Source organism: Corvus kubaryi, unplaced genomic scaffold (assembly GCF_017639235.1).
Source record: "Corvus kubaryi isolate FWS band 111438036 unplaced genomic scaffold, C.kubaryi_AGA036_p1.0 66, whole genome shotgun sequence".
NCBI lineage: Eukaryota > Metazoa > Chordata > Aves > Passeriformes > Corvidae > Corvus > Corvus kubaryi.
The window spans coordinates 24,029,244-24,044,652 of record NW_024582054.1 but is presented as its reverse complement, the minus strand read 5'-3'; the positions used below and the strand labels follow the sequence as shown (position 1 = coordinate 24,044,652).

The 15,409-nt window shown below is 39.5% G+C and overlaps 1 protein-coding gene across 5 annotated transcripts in view; it reads left to right on the top strand.

Moving 5' to 3' along the window:
• Positions 1-10,411, top strand: part of BCL11B (BAF chromatin remodeling complex subunit BCL11B) — a 91,649-nt gene extending 81,238 nt beyond the window's left edge. For all 5 annotated transcript variants that reach the window (XM_042047643.1, XM_042047640.1, XM_042047642.1 and 2 more), the window contains one exon: positions 7,815-10,411. In XM_042047643.1, the coding sequence (XP_041903577.1) occupies positions 7,815-9,826 (2,012 nt within the window). In that variant the 3' untranslated portion in view covers positions 9,827-10,411. The remainder of the gene's footprint in view (positions 1-7,814) is intronic.
• Positions 10,412-15,409: the final 4,998 nt, after the last annotated feature.

Sequence of the window (15,409 nt, the reverse complement as noted above, 5' to 3'; positions counted from 1 at the left end):
ATAAATGCCAGAGAGGACATATAATATGCTTCTGGGGAAAGTTCAATGCAAAAAAAAAAACGAATTGCAACTTGGTATATTCATATAAGTCTAGTTAAGATCCTTGTTAGTGACAACCTGGTGTAGTTTATCTGGAAAAATTCAAAATCTGTGCTGGTGATCATTGCAGCTACTTTGAATTCATAGCAGGGTAATTCAAATCAGAGTTTGGCAAGGTGTATCAGCTTGATATCTCTAAGACTTTCAGGGATTCATGCTCTTTGTTCTTGGAATTCTGAAAGGATTGACTGTAGATAGACAGTATGACTGTCTTCTCAGCTCTGTGATTGGTAATTAATCTGTTTGGTGTTCCCCTCATTTAATAAAATAGTTCATTTGGCAAAATAGATATTTATTATTACAAGAGTGAAAAACAGATTATTTGCAGTTCTGCCTAATAGAAAAAAAAAACACTGCTGAAATGGCATCAGAAGATAAAATAATTTCCCAAAAGTGGCACAGCACTTAATCCACCAAAACTGGAGTTTGACAGTTGGCTTTAGCACAAGAAGTATTAATAGCACATTGCTAATAGTAGTGCAATATTAATATATTTTAATATTTGTGTCAACCACTACTACTGTAGACATTTTCCAACAGGTGAAAAATGGTCTAAAGAATATTTACATCACTAATCAAACTCAGTGCAGGGAATGAGAGGGTCTTGTGGGGTGTGTAGGTTCTCTTGGCATAAAGCCTCTTGCATAATCTCTGTTGAGAACTAGCAGTCTCACTAGTCAAGGTAGAAAGAGGATGGGGAAAGCTGTAAAACATACAGGCAGTGTGTGGGAGAAGAATATTGCATGAAGTCGTGATTTTTCTTCTGTTGAGAATGGCACTGGAGGAGATAGGCTATCAAGAGGTACAGTAGGAAAAGAGAAGAGGTCCTTGTATGGGAGGAAATAGGATTCTGTTACTGAGAAGTAACACCTTGCGATTACGTCTTTCTTCAGACACCCCTGTTTTTCCATCCACCCCTTAAAAACATTTCATTTTTGTTTCCCTGTCACGTTCTTTCCTTTCACTGACTTCATCCTGAGATTCCCCATTTCCAGATGGTGACAGGCTCTGTGGCCCCTCATGCTTGGGCTTTTGCACCTAAACCTTCATCTGGTCTTCTTGACTGAGATGCACTTCAGGTTGGCTGAGCTTTACAGGAGACAAGGGCTGTTTATCTGAGTGTAGAATTGGAGGTGCGTAGGTTGTGAGACTGCAGGCGACTTGTTAAGTCATAAAATACCAACACTAGCTGCCAGTTGATGCTAACTTTATGAACTGTTGGTGATAGTCCCTGTAACCCTCAGCAGGATGTACTGCAAGATTCTCTTGAGCCCTTTCTTTAGATGAGGCAGTATAGGGAGGGATGAACTGTGTTAGCTCTGGGGATGTATAGAGGAGTTGTGCTTGTTTTTCATCTTCAGCTCTTGCTGCCATGAAAACAGAATTAATATGAAGAAAGGTGTAAAGAGATATGGGACGTTTGTGTTTGTTGTTTAAAGCTAGTGACTGGCATTGGACTGGCAGTGGTGATTCACACCCAGACTTGGACCCTACTTTGCATTTCTATCTTTTTTATTGAGACTGTCAGTCCTTCTGAAATGGAGGTAGGAAAACTTCCAAAGAGCTCAGTGAATGCAGGGAGGGAGGGTAAAACTCTAAGTATTGTGTGTGCTCGGATAATGTTTATTTTATTACAAACATAGGTGAGTAAACATTCTTGCTAACTTGGAAAATTTAAAGTTATAATATGGCTTATAAAACCCCTTCAGAATAAATACGTATATTAGAGATATTTTTGCAGACCCGATCAAGCATCAAGTATGAACTGATACAAGTCACATAGCAGATCCACACTGCAGACACCTGAAAAGCATTTGGCCCTTGTCTGGGTGATCTGTCAAACTACTTATAATGATATATTTTTTTCACCATGCAACACCAAATCTTTCCATTATTTAATGCCCTTCTCTTTAATGTCAGCTGGTCTTCTAAGGAGACTTGTTAAACTCATGTTCTCAATTATGGCATTTTAATTTAATAATAATTCAATTAAAGGTGTGTTTTTTATGGAGCATCCACGCTACCTTTATTGGTATTATTAGAGTAACCATCATAATAACAAGGAGTAATTATTTAAATGTTCATTAAAATCAAGTGGTGGAGAAGAGAGCAATATTGGTGGAAAGACTGTAGGAACCTGATACATGTCTGTTCCTGAGTGCTACAATAAAAGGTGTACTTTCTTTAAAGCTTGCAAGTTTCTACTTTTCCTGAACTTCTAAAGATGCAGTAAACCAGCATTAAAATTCCTTAACATTTTTATTGCTGATGTTGTAACTTTGTAAAAGGGAACCAGAAACATTATCTGGAAAATACTGCTAGAGGTAAAGAATTGCGGTGGTTATATGGACCTGACTGCAGGTCCTCATCGCAGTCCTGGCAGGGGTTATGGGTGGGTGATTAAAATCAGACAGAGTTCATTCCCTGTTACAGCTAATGGAATTACTCAGGCATGCTGAGGGGAGGATTCATAAGGCAGTGGATGTCACTGTAGCTCAGCAGAAAATAATGAATTCTCAACAGTTCTTATCTCACACTGATTATTGTTTGATGGTATCCAGAATAACTGAGGATATTTTGAGGGAAATTTTTATCTCCAGGGTAAAGGCGCTCAGCATTCAGGGTATATAGAAAGTTATGTACCAACTGGGCAAGGAAGATCTGCGTATCGCTAAATGATACAAGTCAGACTGCAGGGGACAGATAAGTCAGGGATTCAGGCTCACTGGTGCAGCGGGGTGGATGTCTATAGACCCAGCCTAGTCTTGTTCTGACCTGTGTTTTCTCACTGTCCTCTGTAAGGGCAAAATTTGGGAGGCAGGTTCTGAATCCAGCTTTGTTTAGCGCTGTTCATGAAAGAGAAAAAGGCTCATTATTGCTTTGACATTTTGAATGGAACATAATCTGTCATGCACTAATGGAGGGAACACATTTTAATATTTCTGGAAAGGACCATCTTTTGTCATAATATGCAGAAAAGGCAAGAGTGTTCAATAAGTCCATAGTTTATAATTACCTGCTTTGGGAGAAGACACTAGAGAGATTTTTAATCTCCAGATAAAAATATAGCAAGATCTAATGGTTGGGAACTGGACTCAGCAATTCGAATCGGAAAGAAGACAGCTTTTTTTTCATACTGAAAATAGTCAACATGGCCACAGACTACTCCAGTACAAAGTGAATTCTCCTTCAACATTTCCAAATCAAATTGGGAGAAAAGGGTGCTAAAAGACGTGAAGTGGTTCAGCTGCAAATCCCTGGGTTGGATGATAACTGTGAGGTGCAGACTAACTTCTTTCCTGTGTTTTGCACTTACATCTGGGTAGGACAATATATTAAGATCTGAAATTGCAGGAAGAAAGATTTAGATTAGGCACATGGGAAGTCTTAATGACAGTAAAGGAGAGAAAGAATGAGGTAGACTTTAAAAAGGTTGTAGACTCTCTATTTGGTGGCCTTTGAAGCAGGATATTGGAGCAGCTGGCATAGATATGAATACATTCATAGATATGGACATGTAGTGACAGGACAAAGAGGGAACTAAAAGAGAGTAGGTTTAGATCAAATATTAGGAAAAAAATCTTTACTATGAGGTTGGTGAGGCACAGGAACAGATTACCCAGAGAAGTTACGGACGTCCCATGCCTGGAAGTGTTCAAGGCTAGGCTGGATGGAAGTCTGAGCAACCTGGTCTAGTGAAGTGTCCCTGCCCATGTCAGGAGGGCTGGAACAAGATGAACTTTAAGGTTCCTTCCAACCCAAAGCATGACTCTATGATCCTTTGGGTCAGGAATTGGATGAGGTCAAACCTTAGGGTTTATCCCAGTCCTCTCATTCTTTTATTTCACAATCCCTCCTGAATACCTGTGTCTTAGTAGGATTCAGCCCTAAAAACCTCTATCATGTCTGAACTGGCAGTATGTGTTTGGCTTTACTGCAGCCTGGAAGCTACAATTGATTGCTCAGGAGTTGTGACCTAGATGTCTCATCTCTGTACATACAACACATCTACCAACTACTGTAAAGATAAAGAATTATACCTCAGCTGCTTGCCCCTAAATTCATGCCTAGTTACAGACTGTGGGATTGAAACCATGTGCAATTCATCCAACAGTATTAATGAAGTCTTGGCTTGTGTTTGACTCTAAGCACATGAATAATTTCATCACTATCCAACAGAGCACTTCAGCCTATGCTTAAGTTTCACTGATGTTGATTACTCACATGCTCAAAGTCAAGCACATGCTAAAGTGATAAAGACTGCATATGGCAAAGACTATATAGCTAGTTGTCATAAAGTGAGTATTTAGACAGACTTCAGTGCAGGTGGCAAGGGATTAAGATAGCCATATATCAAAAGTAGCCTTATAACAAAGACTTTTATAGTGTAGGTTCATTATTAAATATAAGGATCATTCTTGAGGAATACATGGCTGTTTCTGGGCATGTTTAAAATATTTAGCAAGTTTTTGAACAGAAAAATATTTGGAGTGAATCTTCAAAGACTTTTTGACATTTTTCTGTTCTTAAAAGTGAACATCTACACTGCTCAGGGCAACTTTTAGGCAAGATAACCATGAAGTGATAATATGGTAATTAATATTTTTTTCTATTTTTTTTTTTTAACAGGGAGTCTGGGGAGAGTCTTTTAGGGCTGTGAAAAAAATCAGTCAGAGATTGGTAGCCAGGTAGCCTGCAGTCAATTTTGCTGTTGTGTTGGGGTCTCCTGAAGAGGAGAGCTAAGGAACATAAAAGTTAAACAAAACAAAAAAGGGAGAGAACACTTATGACTGCTAGCTTATAAATCTTAGATCACTAATAGCACTAATTTTGTCTTTTTTAAAGAAAACTAAAAAGGAGGGGACTTACTTCCTCTTTTGAACTTCATGGAGGTGAAATTTTGGAGAACAAAACAAACCAAAACATCTTAGTTCCATGTAACATGTAGTAGCAAGCATCCCGCCAGCTGCCATTTTGAGGGTATTTTTTTTAATCAGCCATTTCAGTTTTAGGTTGGCCTTGATCCTCAGCCTGCCCAGGAATTTTTCTTCTTACGTATGTGCCTTTTCTGAAGTAAACATGTTGCTGTTGTTGTCGCTTAATACACAGCTGCTTTCTTTCTCCTGTCAGTTCTTGAGCTAAGCAAAGAGAATGCATGTACATAGACAGGCACTCAGACACTTTATTTTCTGAGAGAAAAAAACTCCACAACAAAAAAGAGTGCATGCTGTGACTTTAAAAATGAAAGAATTGAACAGCTGTGGGTAATAAATCGATTAATTAGAGTGGATAAAGTGAAGGTGAAGGGTGCAGAGCACTCTTTAATTTGAAGATATATGACCTTGTAAGATGCTGCACTTCATTTGCTATTAGATCACACTTCTTAAGGGGCTTTATTAAAATCTGTTCTAGGGTGAGCTGAGGTAAAACATATTGTTTAAAAAAGCTTTTGACAGAGTATGTTATATACTTTAGTCTGCTTCAGTGATTTCTGTCACTTTTTATACTACACATGTTGCTGTGCAAGAAAAGTTAAAGGTCTAGACATTTTCGTCATATTTCTGTAAGAAACAGAAATTTAAATATTTGAAGTAATAATGGGAGCATTTACTGCTGCTTTTGCTGCAAAGCTGACATAAAACTTCCTAACTGCCTCAGTGCTGAGTAGATTTTTAAGGGATAATGTATCAGTTTCTTTCCATGTTTGTATGTGGTTTTTATTAATGTCAATAGCAGTTATGGGCACTTTTTCCAAGCCAAGTGCAGTTCCCAAACTTGTTTTTTTTTTTCCAATAGCGACTGTTAGAGATTAATCAAACCAACTGTGTCTGGCCCATGCAGACACAGAGTGTGGGGCCCGGGCACAGGGGCCACTTCAGCCAGGCAGTAATGCCCACTGTATTGTGTACATTTTTTACTGGCTGTGAAGAGATGGCTTCATTGAAATCGGGGTTCCAAGCTGCTATTCACAGCAATAGCCCTACTAAATCAATAACTGAGTGAGGAGCTGCAGCACATTTATCACCTACCTTTGTAAATAAATCTCAATCTGATACATGCTTTTTCCTTTATGCTGTTATGGATGTATATTGGGTGAAAAGATTAGATAAGCTGACAGGCTGATAGGTAGGCAGATAATCTTCTAGCCTCCTTGTCTAAGGTTTTGTAGGTTTTGTTAGCAGCAGTCATTCCTGCAACAGCCAGAAGAGGGGAATTCAATCAGCTTCTCTTGATGTGCCCAAGTGTAAATTTTTTTGTGTGTGTGTGCTATGAGTCATTCCTCTTTACAAGGTAGTTTCAATAATATGGTTCCGTTCACCTTATAAACTCTTTCTTTTTCAAGCTCATGCAACAGGGTTTTGGGAATGGCAGCCCTCCTGTCTAGAAAGCGTCTGTTAGTTCAGCTTTGGATTTGAGCTCCTGTGGAGGGGCTGAATCAGGCATTGCTTAGGTCCTTGTTCCATCGTGGGTCAGGCAGGAAGCTTGGTTCAGGTATAGAACTTTCAGGAAGTTTAGTGCCTTTAGGTTCAGTGGGGCCATTGCTAGAGAAAATACGTGCTATCATAAACAAACAAACAAGGAAGAAATTAATTTTAGATTTTCCAAAATGGGCAGGTTTCTTTCACAAAACATCCCCCTCATTTAAAAACAAACAACAAAACAAATCCCGCATCATGATTTTCAAGTTGACACATATTTATGAATTTATCAGAGTCTTGCAGAGGCATTGAAAAAAGGAGGGAGGGCAAGGAGGGAAGTGCTTTTTGCAGATAGCACATAGTTTATATTGTGCCCAGGACCGGAATTTTCTAGCTAGCAAAATTATGACTGTGATGCAGACTTGTCCACACCTGTCCTTTATGTAAAGCTGAATCAAGGTTAAAGGAATGCTTTCCACCTTTATGCAGTCGTTCAAAGAGGCTAGAAAAGCAAACAGAACAATGTTTTTGGCTCTGGTGAGCATTTCTGCATTGGAGGGCAGGCTCAGGCTCAGAAATTCTTGGGACCCAGTTCAAGCACGGCCCGACATTTGTTACTGTTAATTGCAACTGTGCTGTCGGCTTTGATTACCGGATGTTTCATTTGAGTGGCTTCTTGGTGTTTTGGCAAAAAGAACGTCAGAGTGGTTTATGCAAGGGTATGTTTTCCAAGCTCCTGTTGACTTGAATAGGACTTTTGTGGCTAAATATCTACATAGTATTTTAAAAATGGAAGGGCTGGCATGACTTAACCATGTATAAATTAAATTCAGCAAGATCTCAGGGGACTGCTGCATGAAGTATATAAAATGAAAGAGTGAAAATGACAGTGAAGGTCCTTACAGGTGCCTTGTAAAACCTACCACACTGCATTTTTCTTGGTTTTTGTCAGTAGTCATAAATCCCTTGAAACAAATTCCTTTTTGTGGAATAAGCATATGAAAGGATTTGGATGCTTATACGTCATAAAGGAAGGTTTTATTTGCAAATTAGAGGATGTAAACCTATATAACACAAATACGTACATGTGATATTTGTCATACATACTAAGTGAATAAGTGTGGTGAGTAAATGTGCTGTTCAACAATTTATATCAGTCAATACGTTGCAATTAAATCCTTATTTCAGAAATGCCAAGGAGGAAATGTGTTAGCAAAATAAAGTGAATGCCAACTCTATTTAAATGTTCTCTGCTGTATTATTTTTTAAGTGTTCTTTCTGTTTTTTCTTTTATAGGTAAAGATGAGCCTTCAAGCTATATTTGCACAACATGCAAGCAGCCTTTTAATAGCGCTTGGTTCTTGCTTCAGCATGCCCAGAACACACATGGATTCCGCATCTACCTGGAAACAAGCCCTTCAAACAGTTCCCTTACTCCACGCATCACCATCCCTCCTCCTCTGGGACCGGAGACTGTTGCACAGTCCCCGCTGATGAATTTTCTTGGAGACAGCAACCCTTTCAACCTTTTGCGCATGACAGGACCCATCTTGCGTGAACACCCTGGCTTTGGTGAGGGTCGGCTCCCAAACACACCTCCACTGTTCAGCCCACCGCCTCGTCATCATCTGGATCCACATCGCCTTAGTGCCGAAGAAATGGGGTTAGTTGCCCAGCATCCCAGTGCCTTTGACAGAGTTATGCGTTTAAACCCCATGGCAATTGAGTCCCCAGCGATGGATTTCTCCAGAAGGCTTCGAGAGCTGGCAGGAAACAGTTCCACCCCTCCGCCAGTCTCACCCAGTCGCACCAACCCTATGCATCGTCTGTTGAATCCTTTTCAGCCGAGTCCTAAATCACCTTTTTTGAGCACCCCGCCACTGCCCCCCATGCCCCCCAGCAGCACTACGCCTCCCCAGCCTCAGGCCAAGAGCAAGTCCTGTGAATTTTGTGGGAAAACATTCAAGTTCCAGAGTAACCTTATCGTGCACCGGCGCAGTCACACAGGAGAAAAGCCCTACAAGTGTCAGCTCTGTGACCATGCTTGCTCCCAGGCCAGCAAGCTAAAACGCCACATGAAAACGCATATGCATAAAGCTGGCTCCATGACGGGCAGGTCAGATGATGGACTGTCTACCACTAGTTCCCCTGAGCCAGGCACAAGCGAGCTCACTGGAGAGGGACTGAAATCCAGTGAGGCAGATTTCAGGAATGAGAGCGATCCTTCCCTGGGCCATGACAATGAAGAGGAGGAAGAGGAGGAGGAGGAGGAAGAGGAGCTTGAGAATGAGAGCCGGCCAGAGTCGAGCTTCAGTATGGACTCAGAGCTGAGTCGTAACCGAGAAAACGGCTCCAAGTCGCTGCCAGACGAGAAATCCCTCGTCCTGGGAAAAGTCATTGAGAATGTAAGTCTAGGTGCCATTCAGCAATATAACGACATGTTAGCTGAAAAACAGAAGAGGAGTAGCTTCATGAAAAGGTCCTCTGACCAGCGAGACTTGTGTCCTCGAGACCTCTGTCAGAGAGATCCGGGTGACGAAGACTCAGTGGTAGGAGAGCTGGACCGCACTGAGGAAGGTACGGTCAATGGAAGAAACTTTGGCCCGGGTGAACCCTTCCCAAACTTGTTCCCCCGCAAGCCAACACCTATCACGAGCCCCAGTTTAAACAATTCCTCTAAAAGAATAAAGGTAGAGAAAGATTTGGACTTGCCACCAGCAACGATAATACCTTCTGAAAACGTTTACTCCCAGTGGCTGGTAGGGTATGCAGCATCGCGGCACTTCATGAAGGATCCGTTCCTCGGATTCACAGACTCCCGACAATCCCCCTTCGCGACCTCTTCCGAGCACTCATCGGAGAACGGGAGCCTGCGTTTCTCCACTCCGCCGGGGGACATGCTGGACGGGGGGCTCTCAGGGCGCAGCGGCACGGCGAGTGGAGGCAGCACCCCCCACATCAGTGGACCCGGCCCCGGGCGACCCAGTTCGAAGGAAGGACGCAGGAGCGATACATGTGAGTACTGTGGCAAGGTCTTTAAGAACTGCAGCAATTTGACGGTTCACCGTCGGAGCCACACTGGAGAGCGGCCTTACAAATGCGAGCTCTGCAACTATGCATGTGCCCAGAGCAGTAAGCTGACGCGCCATATGAAAACGCATGGCCAGATAGGGAAGGAGGTCTACCGCTGCGACATTTGCCAGATGCCCTTCAGTGTTTACAGCACCCTGGAGAAACACATGAAAAAGTGGCATGGAGAACATTTGCTGACAAATGACGTCAAAATTGAGCAGGCAGAAAGAAGCTAAGGCCCCCCCCAACCCCCCCCCCTACCCCCCCCCCCCCCCCCCCCGCTAGGTTAAATTTCAGGGGTCTAGGTAACATTTTATTTGTACAGTTTAACTATTGCCAACTGAGAAAAGATGACCTAACTTGCCTCCGTAAACATAACTTAGCATAACTATGGTAGGTGCCAGACTTTGGCACTTAAATATAACCTGTGTCTACAAAGTTCTATTAAACCCGAGGGTTGATTAAGGCAGTAAAAATTGTGGAGCCTTTTAACTGTGCAATAATTTCTGTATTTATTGGGTTTTTGTAATTTTTTGGCATGTGCAGGTACTTTTTTTTATTCTTTCTGTTTAAATTTCTTTTAAATTTTGTTGGGTATCCCTTTTTAATTTTACCCAGTCATAGCCTGAGATTACTTGCATTGTAGAAGAGAAACATATCTTTTAAAATTATAATTTTTGGGCCGCTGCTTTGTTGAAATTTAAGCTAAGTGTGTGTAATTTCTTGTGAAGAAGCCAGCATTTGAACTGAAATTTTTCTTTTTTCTTTTCTTTTTTTTCTTTCTTTTTTTCTCTCTTTTTTCATTCTCTCTCTCTTCCTTCTCTTTCTCTCTTCTCTCTCTTCCTTCTCTTTCTCTCTTCTCTCTCTTTCTCTATTTCTCCTTTCTCTCTCTCTCTCTTTCTCTCTTTCTTTCTTTCTTTCTTTCTTTCTTTCTTTCTTTCTTTCTTTCTTTCTTTCTTTTTCTTTCTTCCTATTTTTCTTTCCTCTTCTTAAATAACCTTGAAGATTAGGGAAAACAAAATTGTACAGCGGATAACAATCTTTAAAATTAGCACTTTCTTTTGAAATTGGATCAAATACGTAGCACTGACAATGTCGCTGACGATAGAGGCCTTTTCTAGATGGATTTCAGCACTAAGTTATGGCAACAAAAAAGACATAGATGCAGAAGGCTGCTACACTCAAAATCCAGAAACATTCTTAATTGTACATTACTATCAGATAGTTTCTTCTTGTTAAAAGCTATGGCAACATAATGATGCCAGTTTGTCACTTTCTGGAGTGTTTTTCCCTCCCTCTTACCCTCCTGTGACTCTTCCCAGAGACAATAAAAGTACATCTCAAGCATTTTAATATTATTTTCTAACCTCAGAGGAGCCAAATGCCATCATTTTTTTCTTTTCTTTTAAAACCACAAAATCATACATTTGAATTCAGGACGTCTACCTTAGTCCATATTTGCTGTAGTTAATTACTAGAAGATGGAAAAGTGTGAATTTCTCAATGAAAAGCCTCAACTCATAGGCATTTGGTTTATGAACAGAAATATTAGAACAATCTTAGATGCTGTACACTGATGTTATTATACAGAAGGGAAAAACTAAATTCTGGTTGATTTACCTGTCTTGGCAAGATTCTTTTCCTACTGAAGTCGGTAATAGGAACAGAATGGAATTGTATTCGGATAAAAGCATTACAACAGAGAAAAAGTAAAGCAAAGAAAAATGCACCTGCTCTACTTTCAAATTCCAAATTTTTTAAAGCCTTTTGCAACTAATATTAGCAAACAATAAATAATTATGGTTAGAGGTTTTAATTATGTTGACCCGCACTTTAAAGCTTTTGTTTGTGGTTAAGAGAAAAATGGCTTCTCAACAAGAAATTACATCATGTTCTACTTGGCCCAAAGGTGGGTTAAACTGTAAGGGAACAGCTGAGATTAAGTGTCAGTGTTGCTAAGCATGGCATTCACAATACTGGCACTATAAAGAAAAATAAATAAAAAATAATTTATTGGACAGTTTTTCTACTGCCATTCAATTTGACGTGAGTGCCTTGAAAACTGATCTTCCTATTTGAGTCTCTTGAGACAAATGCAAAATGTTTTTGTGAAATGGAAAGACTTTTAAAAAAAAAGTAAAACAAGAAAAGTACATTCTTTAGAAAAAAAAGAGCCACATTTACTTAAAAAAAAAAAATTACTGGTTGAAGATAGTGGACATGAAAATGCCATAAGACCCAATCAAATGAAGATGTATACCCAGCACAACTTCGGACATACATTAGCTGAATTATTCTCAGCCTTTTTTTTTTTTCAGGACAACGCTGCTTAGGAAATGGAATGGAAATGATTTACTGCTGAATTAAAACTCAAATGACACAAATTACAAGTTGCTATCATTGAATGAGAAAAAACAATTCAGGAACAACGGCTAATTTTTTTTTAAAAGTTAAATTTAGTGCACTCTGTCTTAAAATACGTTTACAGTATTGAATACATACAAGGGTAAAAAAGAAATTGTGTGTATGTGTGTTTGAGCAATCTTTTTTTTTTTTCAAAGTTTGCTTAATAGGTTATTAAAAAAAATGCCATAATGGCCATGTGTATATTGTTTTCTTTTGGTGACGGGGTTTTAGTATATATTATATATATTAAAATTTCTTGATTACTGTAAAAGTGGACCAGTATTTGTAATAATGGAGAATGCCTGGGCATTTTACAAAACCAGAAAGAAAAAAAAAATTTTCTTTTTTCCTTGAAAATGTTGCAGTAAAATTTAAATGGTGGGTCTATAAATTTGTTCTTGTCACTGTAACTGTAAAGTCTTGAGTTTTAGTAAATTTTTTTCTGCCTTGGGTGTTGAATTTTTATTTCAAAAAATGTATAGAATCTTGTATTCGGGGATTAAAAGGTGATTGCTACACCATGTAGAAAAAGTATGTAGAAAAAAGTGCTTAATATTGTTATTGCTTTGCAGAAAAAAAAAAATCACGTTTCTGACCTGTACCTATTTTTCTCTTTTTTTCTCCCCTTCCCCCCCTCCCTTCCCCTTCTGGAATGGATATTGATATTGGTTGATTCATATGATGTAGGCACTTGCTGTATTTTTACTGAAGCTTGTAATTTTTTAACTGTATGCTTGTCCTTTTAAAGGGATTTAATGTACCTTTTTGTTAGTGAATTTGGAAATAAAAATAAAAACAAACAAACAGGCTGCCATAATATATTTTTTTAATTTGGCAGGATAAAATATTGCAAAAATAAAAAAAAATTTGTATGTGAAGTCCTTATTGTACAGGAAAAAAGGGGGTTGTTAGACGACCTTTGAGTAAAAGAAACAAAACAAAATAATTAAGTGCTTTTTTATTTTACTTTTTTTCTTGTTGTTGTTCACAAATAATTTTAGTTGTATATATTTTTTTTTGTCAGAAATGGCCTACAAAAAAGTACTGTTCCCACAGGGCTCTAAATAACTTCAAAGTTGCCTGGACCCCTTGCATCAAGGTTTTACCAGGTATGGTTGAACCAGGCTGGATGGTTATTGCCTATTTGTGTGAAAAGAAATTCCGTTCCTGGAAAGGTGTCTGGGGTGACATCCCACAGCTTCCCTGCAGATTTGAGAGAGAGAGAGGAGATTTCTTCCCCTCCTTCCAAACAAGAAGATGCCCAATACATCTTCCCTCTCCTGGCCAATCCCCACTCATTGCTCCTCACACCCTACCACCGCCCTCTGGAAGAAAGTCTTTTTATAGCAAAAAGTGAGAGCTGCTGCATCCACTTTGACATAAAATGGTGAAATGGCCTGCTGTTGGTACAGCTGTAATCGGGTTGAAGTAAAATTAGTCCAGGCACAGCCCTCCTCTTCCCTGTCAGAACAGGACCGACTCCGTGTACAGGTCTTGCCAGTCCATGTTATTAGCTGCTTTGCTGCTGTTCACTTCTAATTGTACATTCCATAAATTTCTGAATGTTTCAGGGACTGGGATGAAATCCTGTACCTTTTGATGTCTCTCTTCTTTGCAGTTCTCCTTCTCTCTCTCTCTCACACTCTCTCCCTTTTGGGTCGAGGGGAAGACGTGGCAGAAGAGGCACTAATGCTTTAGAGAAGGGGAGGAGAAAATGATCACTGCTCTTGCAGAAAATGACGGTAAATCTTAAAACAAAAGCAAGAAAAAAATATATATTGCCATGCCAAATTCTTCTGCTTTCATCGGTGCAGAACCATTGGAGCAACTGGGGAGGCATGGGTGTGACAGTTGGGAGAATTTGGTCCCCCTAATTATCAGATAGATATATGCCTTCCTGGCTTGAACATTGCACCCTTAAGTCTTCTGGACAAATTCTATGTCTCAATTAAACTGATATAAATCAGGAATTATTCATTACTCTTAGTCCTGGATTACTCCAGCATAACTGAGGTTGGAATGTGGTCCCTTAAAGGCACATTTTCACTTTTTGGTGAAAATTCAGATCTCTGGCTTTTGTATAAATCCAGTCATGTCACAGCACTCAGAAGAATCTCTTGGACTTGCATCAGTGAAACGAAGATCAGAAGTTAACTGCACATTTTCAGTCCACAATTCATTGATTTAAGAAGGAATTTCACTTTTCATTTTAGTGTAAGTTGCTTAGAAGCTTCAGTCTCCCTGTTGTTTTTAATTATCCAGGATAGCTAACACCAGCAGTTGTCTAATTTTGTGACTTAGATCACTGAAACTAACAATAAGTCACCCAAAAGCACAAGGGTTGTGTTTCTGCAGACTGTAGTGATACTGAAATGGCCCTCCTTTTCTTCTTGCTTAGAAGAGCTGCAGTTTACCAGGCCATAAGCACAATATAACATGGACATAGCTAGAATGCCGCCGTAGTTCTTTTCACACTTTAAATAGTTTTACATTTTTTTTAAGGTTGAATTTATTACTTTCATTGTGTCTAGTCCTGCTGCCTTTGAAGTCCAGAGCAAAACTCCAGTCGACTCCCTTGGCAACAGGACAGGTGTGGGAACCTGGTTTTAGAAAGAAAAGTACCAATTTTTAAGGAAAGGGTCAAAAAATCAGCATTTCATCCCAGTCCTATGTAAAAGACAGTCCAAGGTTTTGTTTATCACAGGCAAACTCATTTTTATGGTGCTCTTTGTATTTTAGAACTGCAAAGCAAAGTAACGTTGATTTAAGTTGTTTGCATTTGTACCGGCAAGGCAAAATATTTTTATTACCTTTTTCTATTACTTATTGTATGAGCTTTTGTTGTTTACTTGGAGGTTTTGTCTTTTACTACAAGTTTGGAACTATTTATTATTGCTTGGTATTTGTGCTCTGTTTAAAAAACGAGAGCACTTTTTTTTTATTATGGATAAAATGTTGAGATGGCTGGAGGTCATTTCAATATGGCTTAGTGAAATATTTATTGTTCCTTTTATTCTCTGTACAAGATTTTTGGCCTCTTTTTTTTCCCCTTATTGTCACAATGTTGAGTTCAGCATGTGTCTACCATTTCATTTGTACGCTCGTTCAAAACAACGTTTGTTCCAGTTTCAAGTTATAAAAATAAATTGGACATTTGACTTGATCTCCAAATCTTGTCTTTCCTGTTTTTTTGACATTGAGGGGTGGGAAGGGGAAAAAAGAAGGGGGCAGGGAGTAGAAGCCTCAGTACAGATGATAGAGGTCCTGCCATTTTTTCTATCAGTTCTCATGGAAGTCCATCAGGAGAGAAGTCTTGTTTGGGAAGGAGAACCTGAATGATGCTAAGCAGATGCTCAAGTCCTGCCTACATCCCTTGGACTTAAATAAAATGCAAGGTATTTCCTGAACAGGGG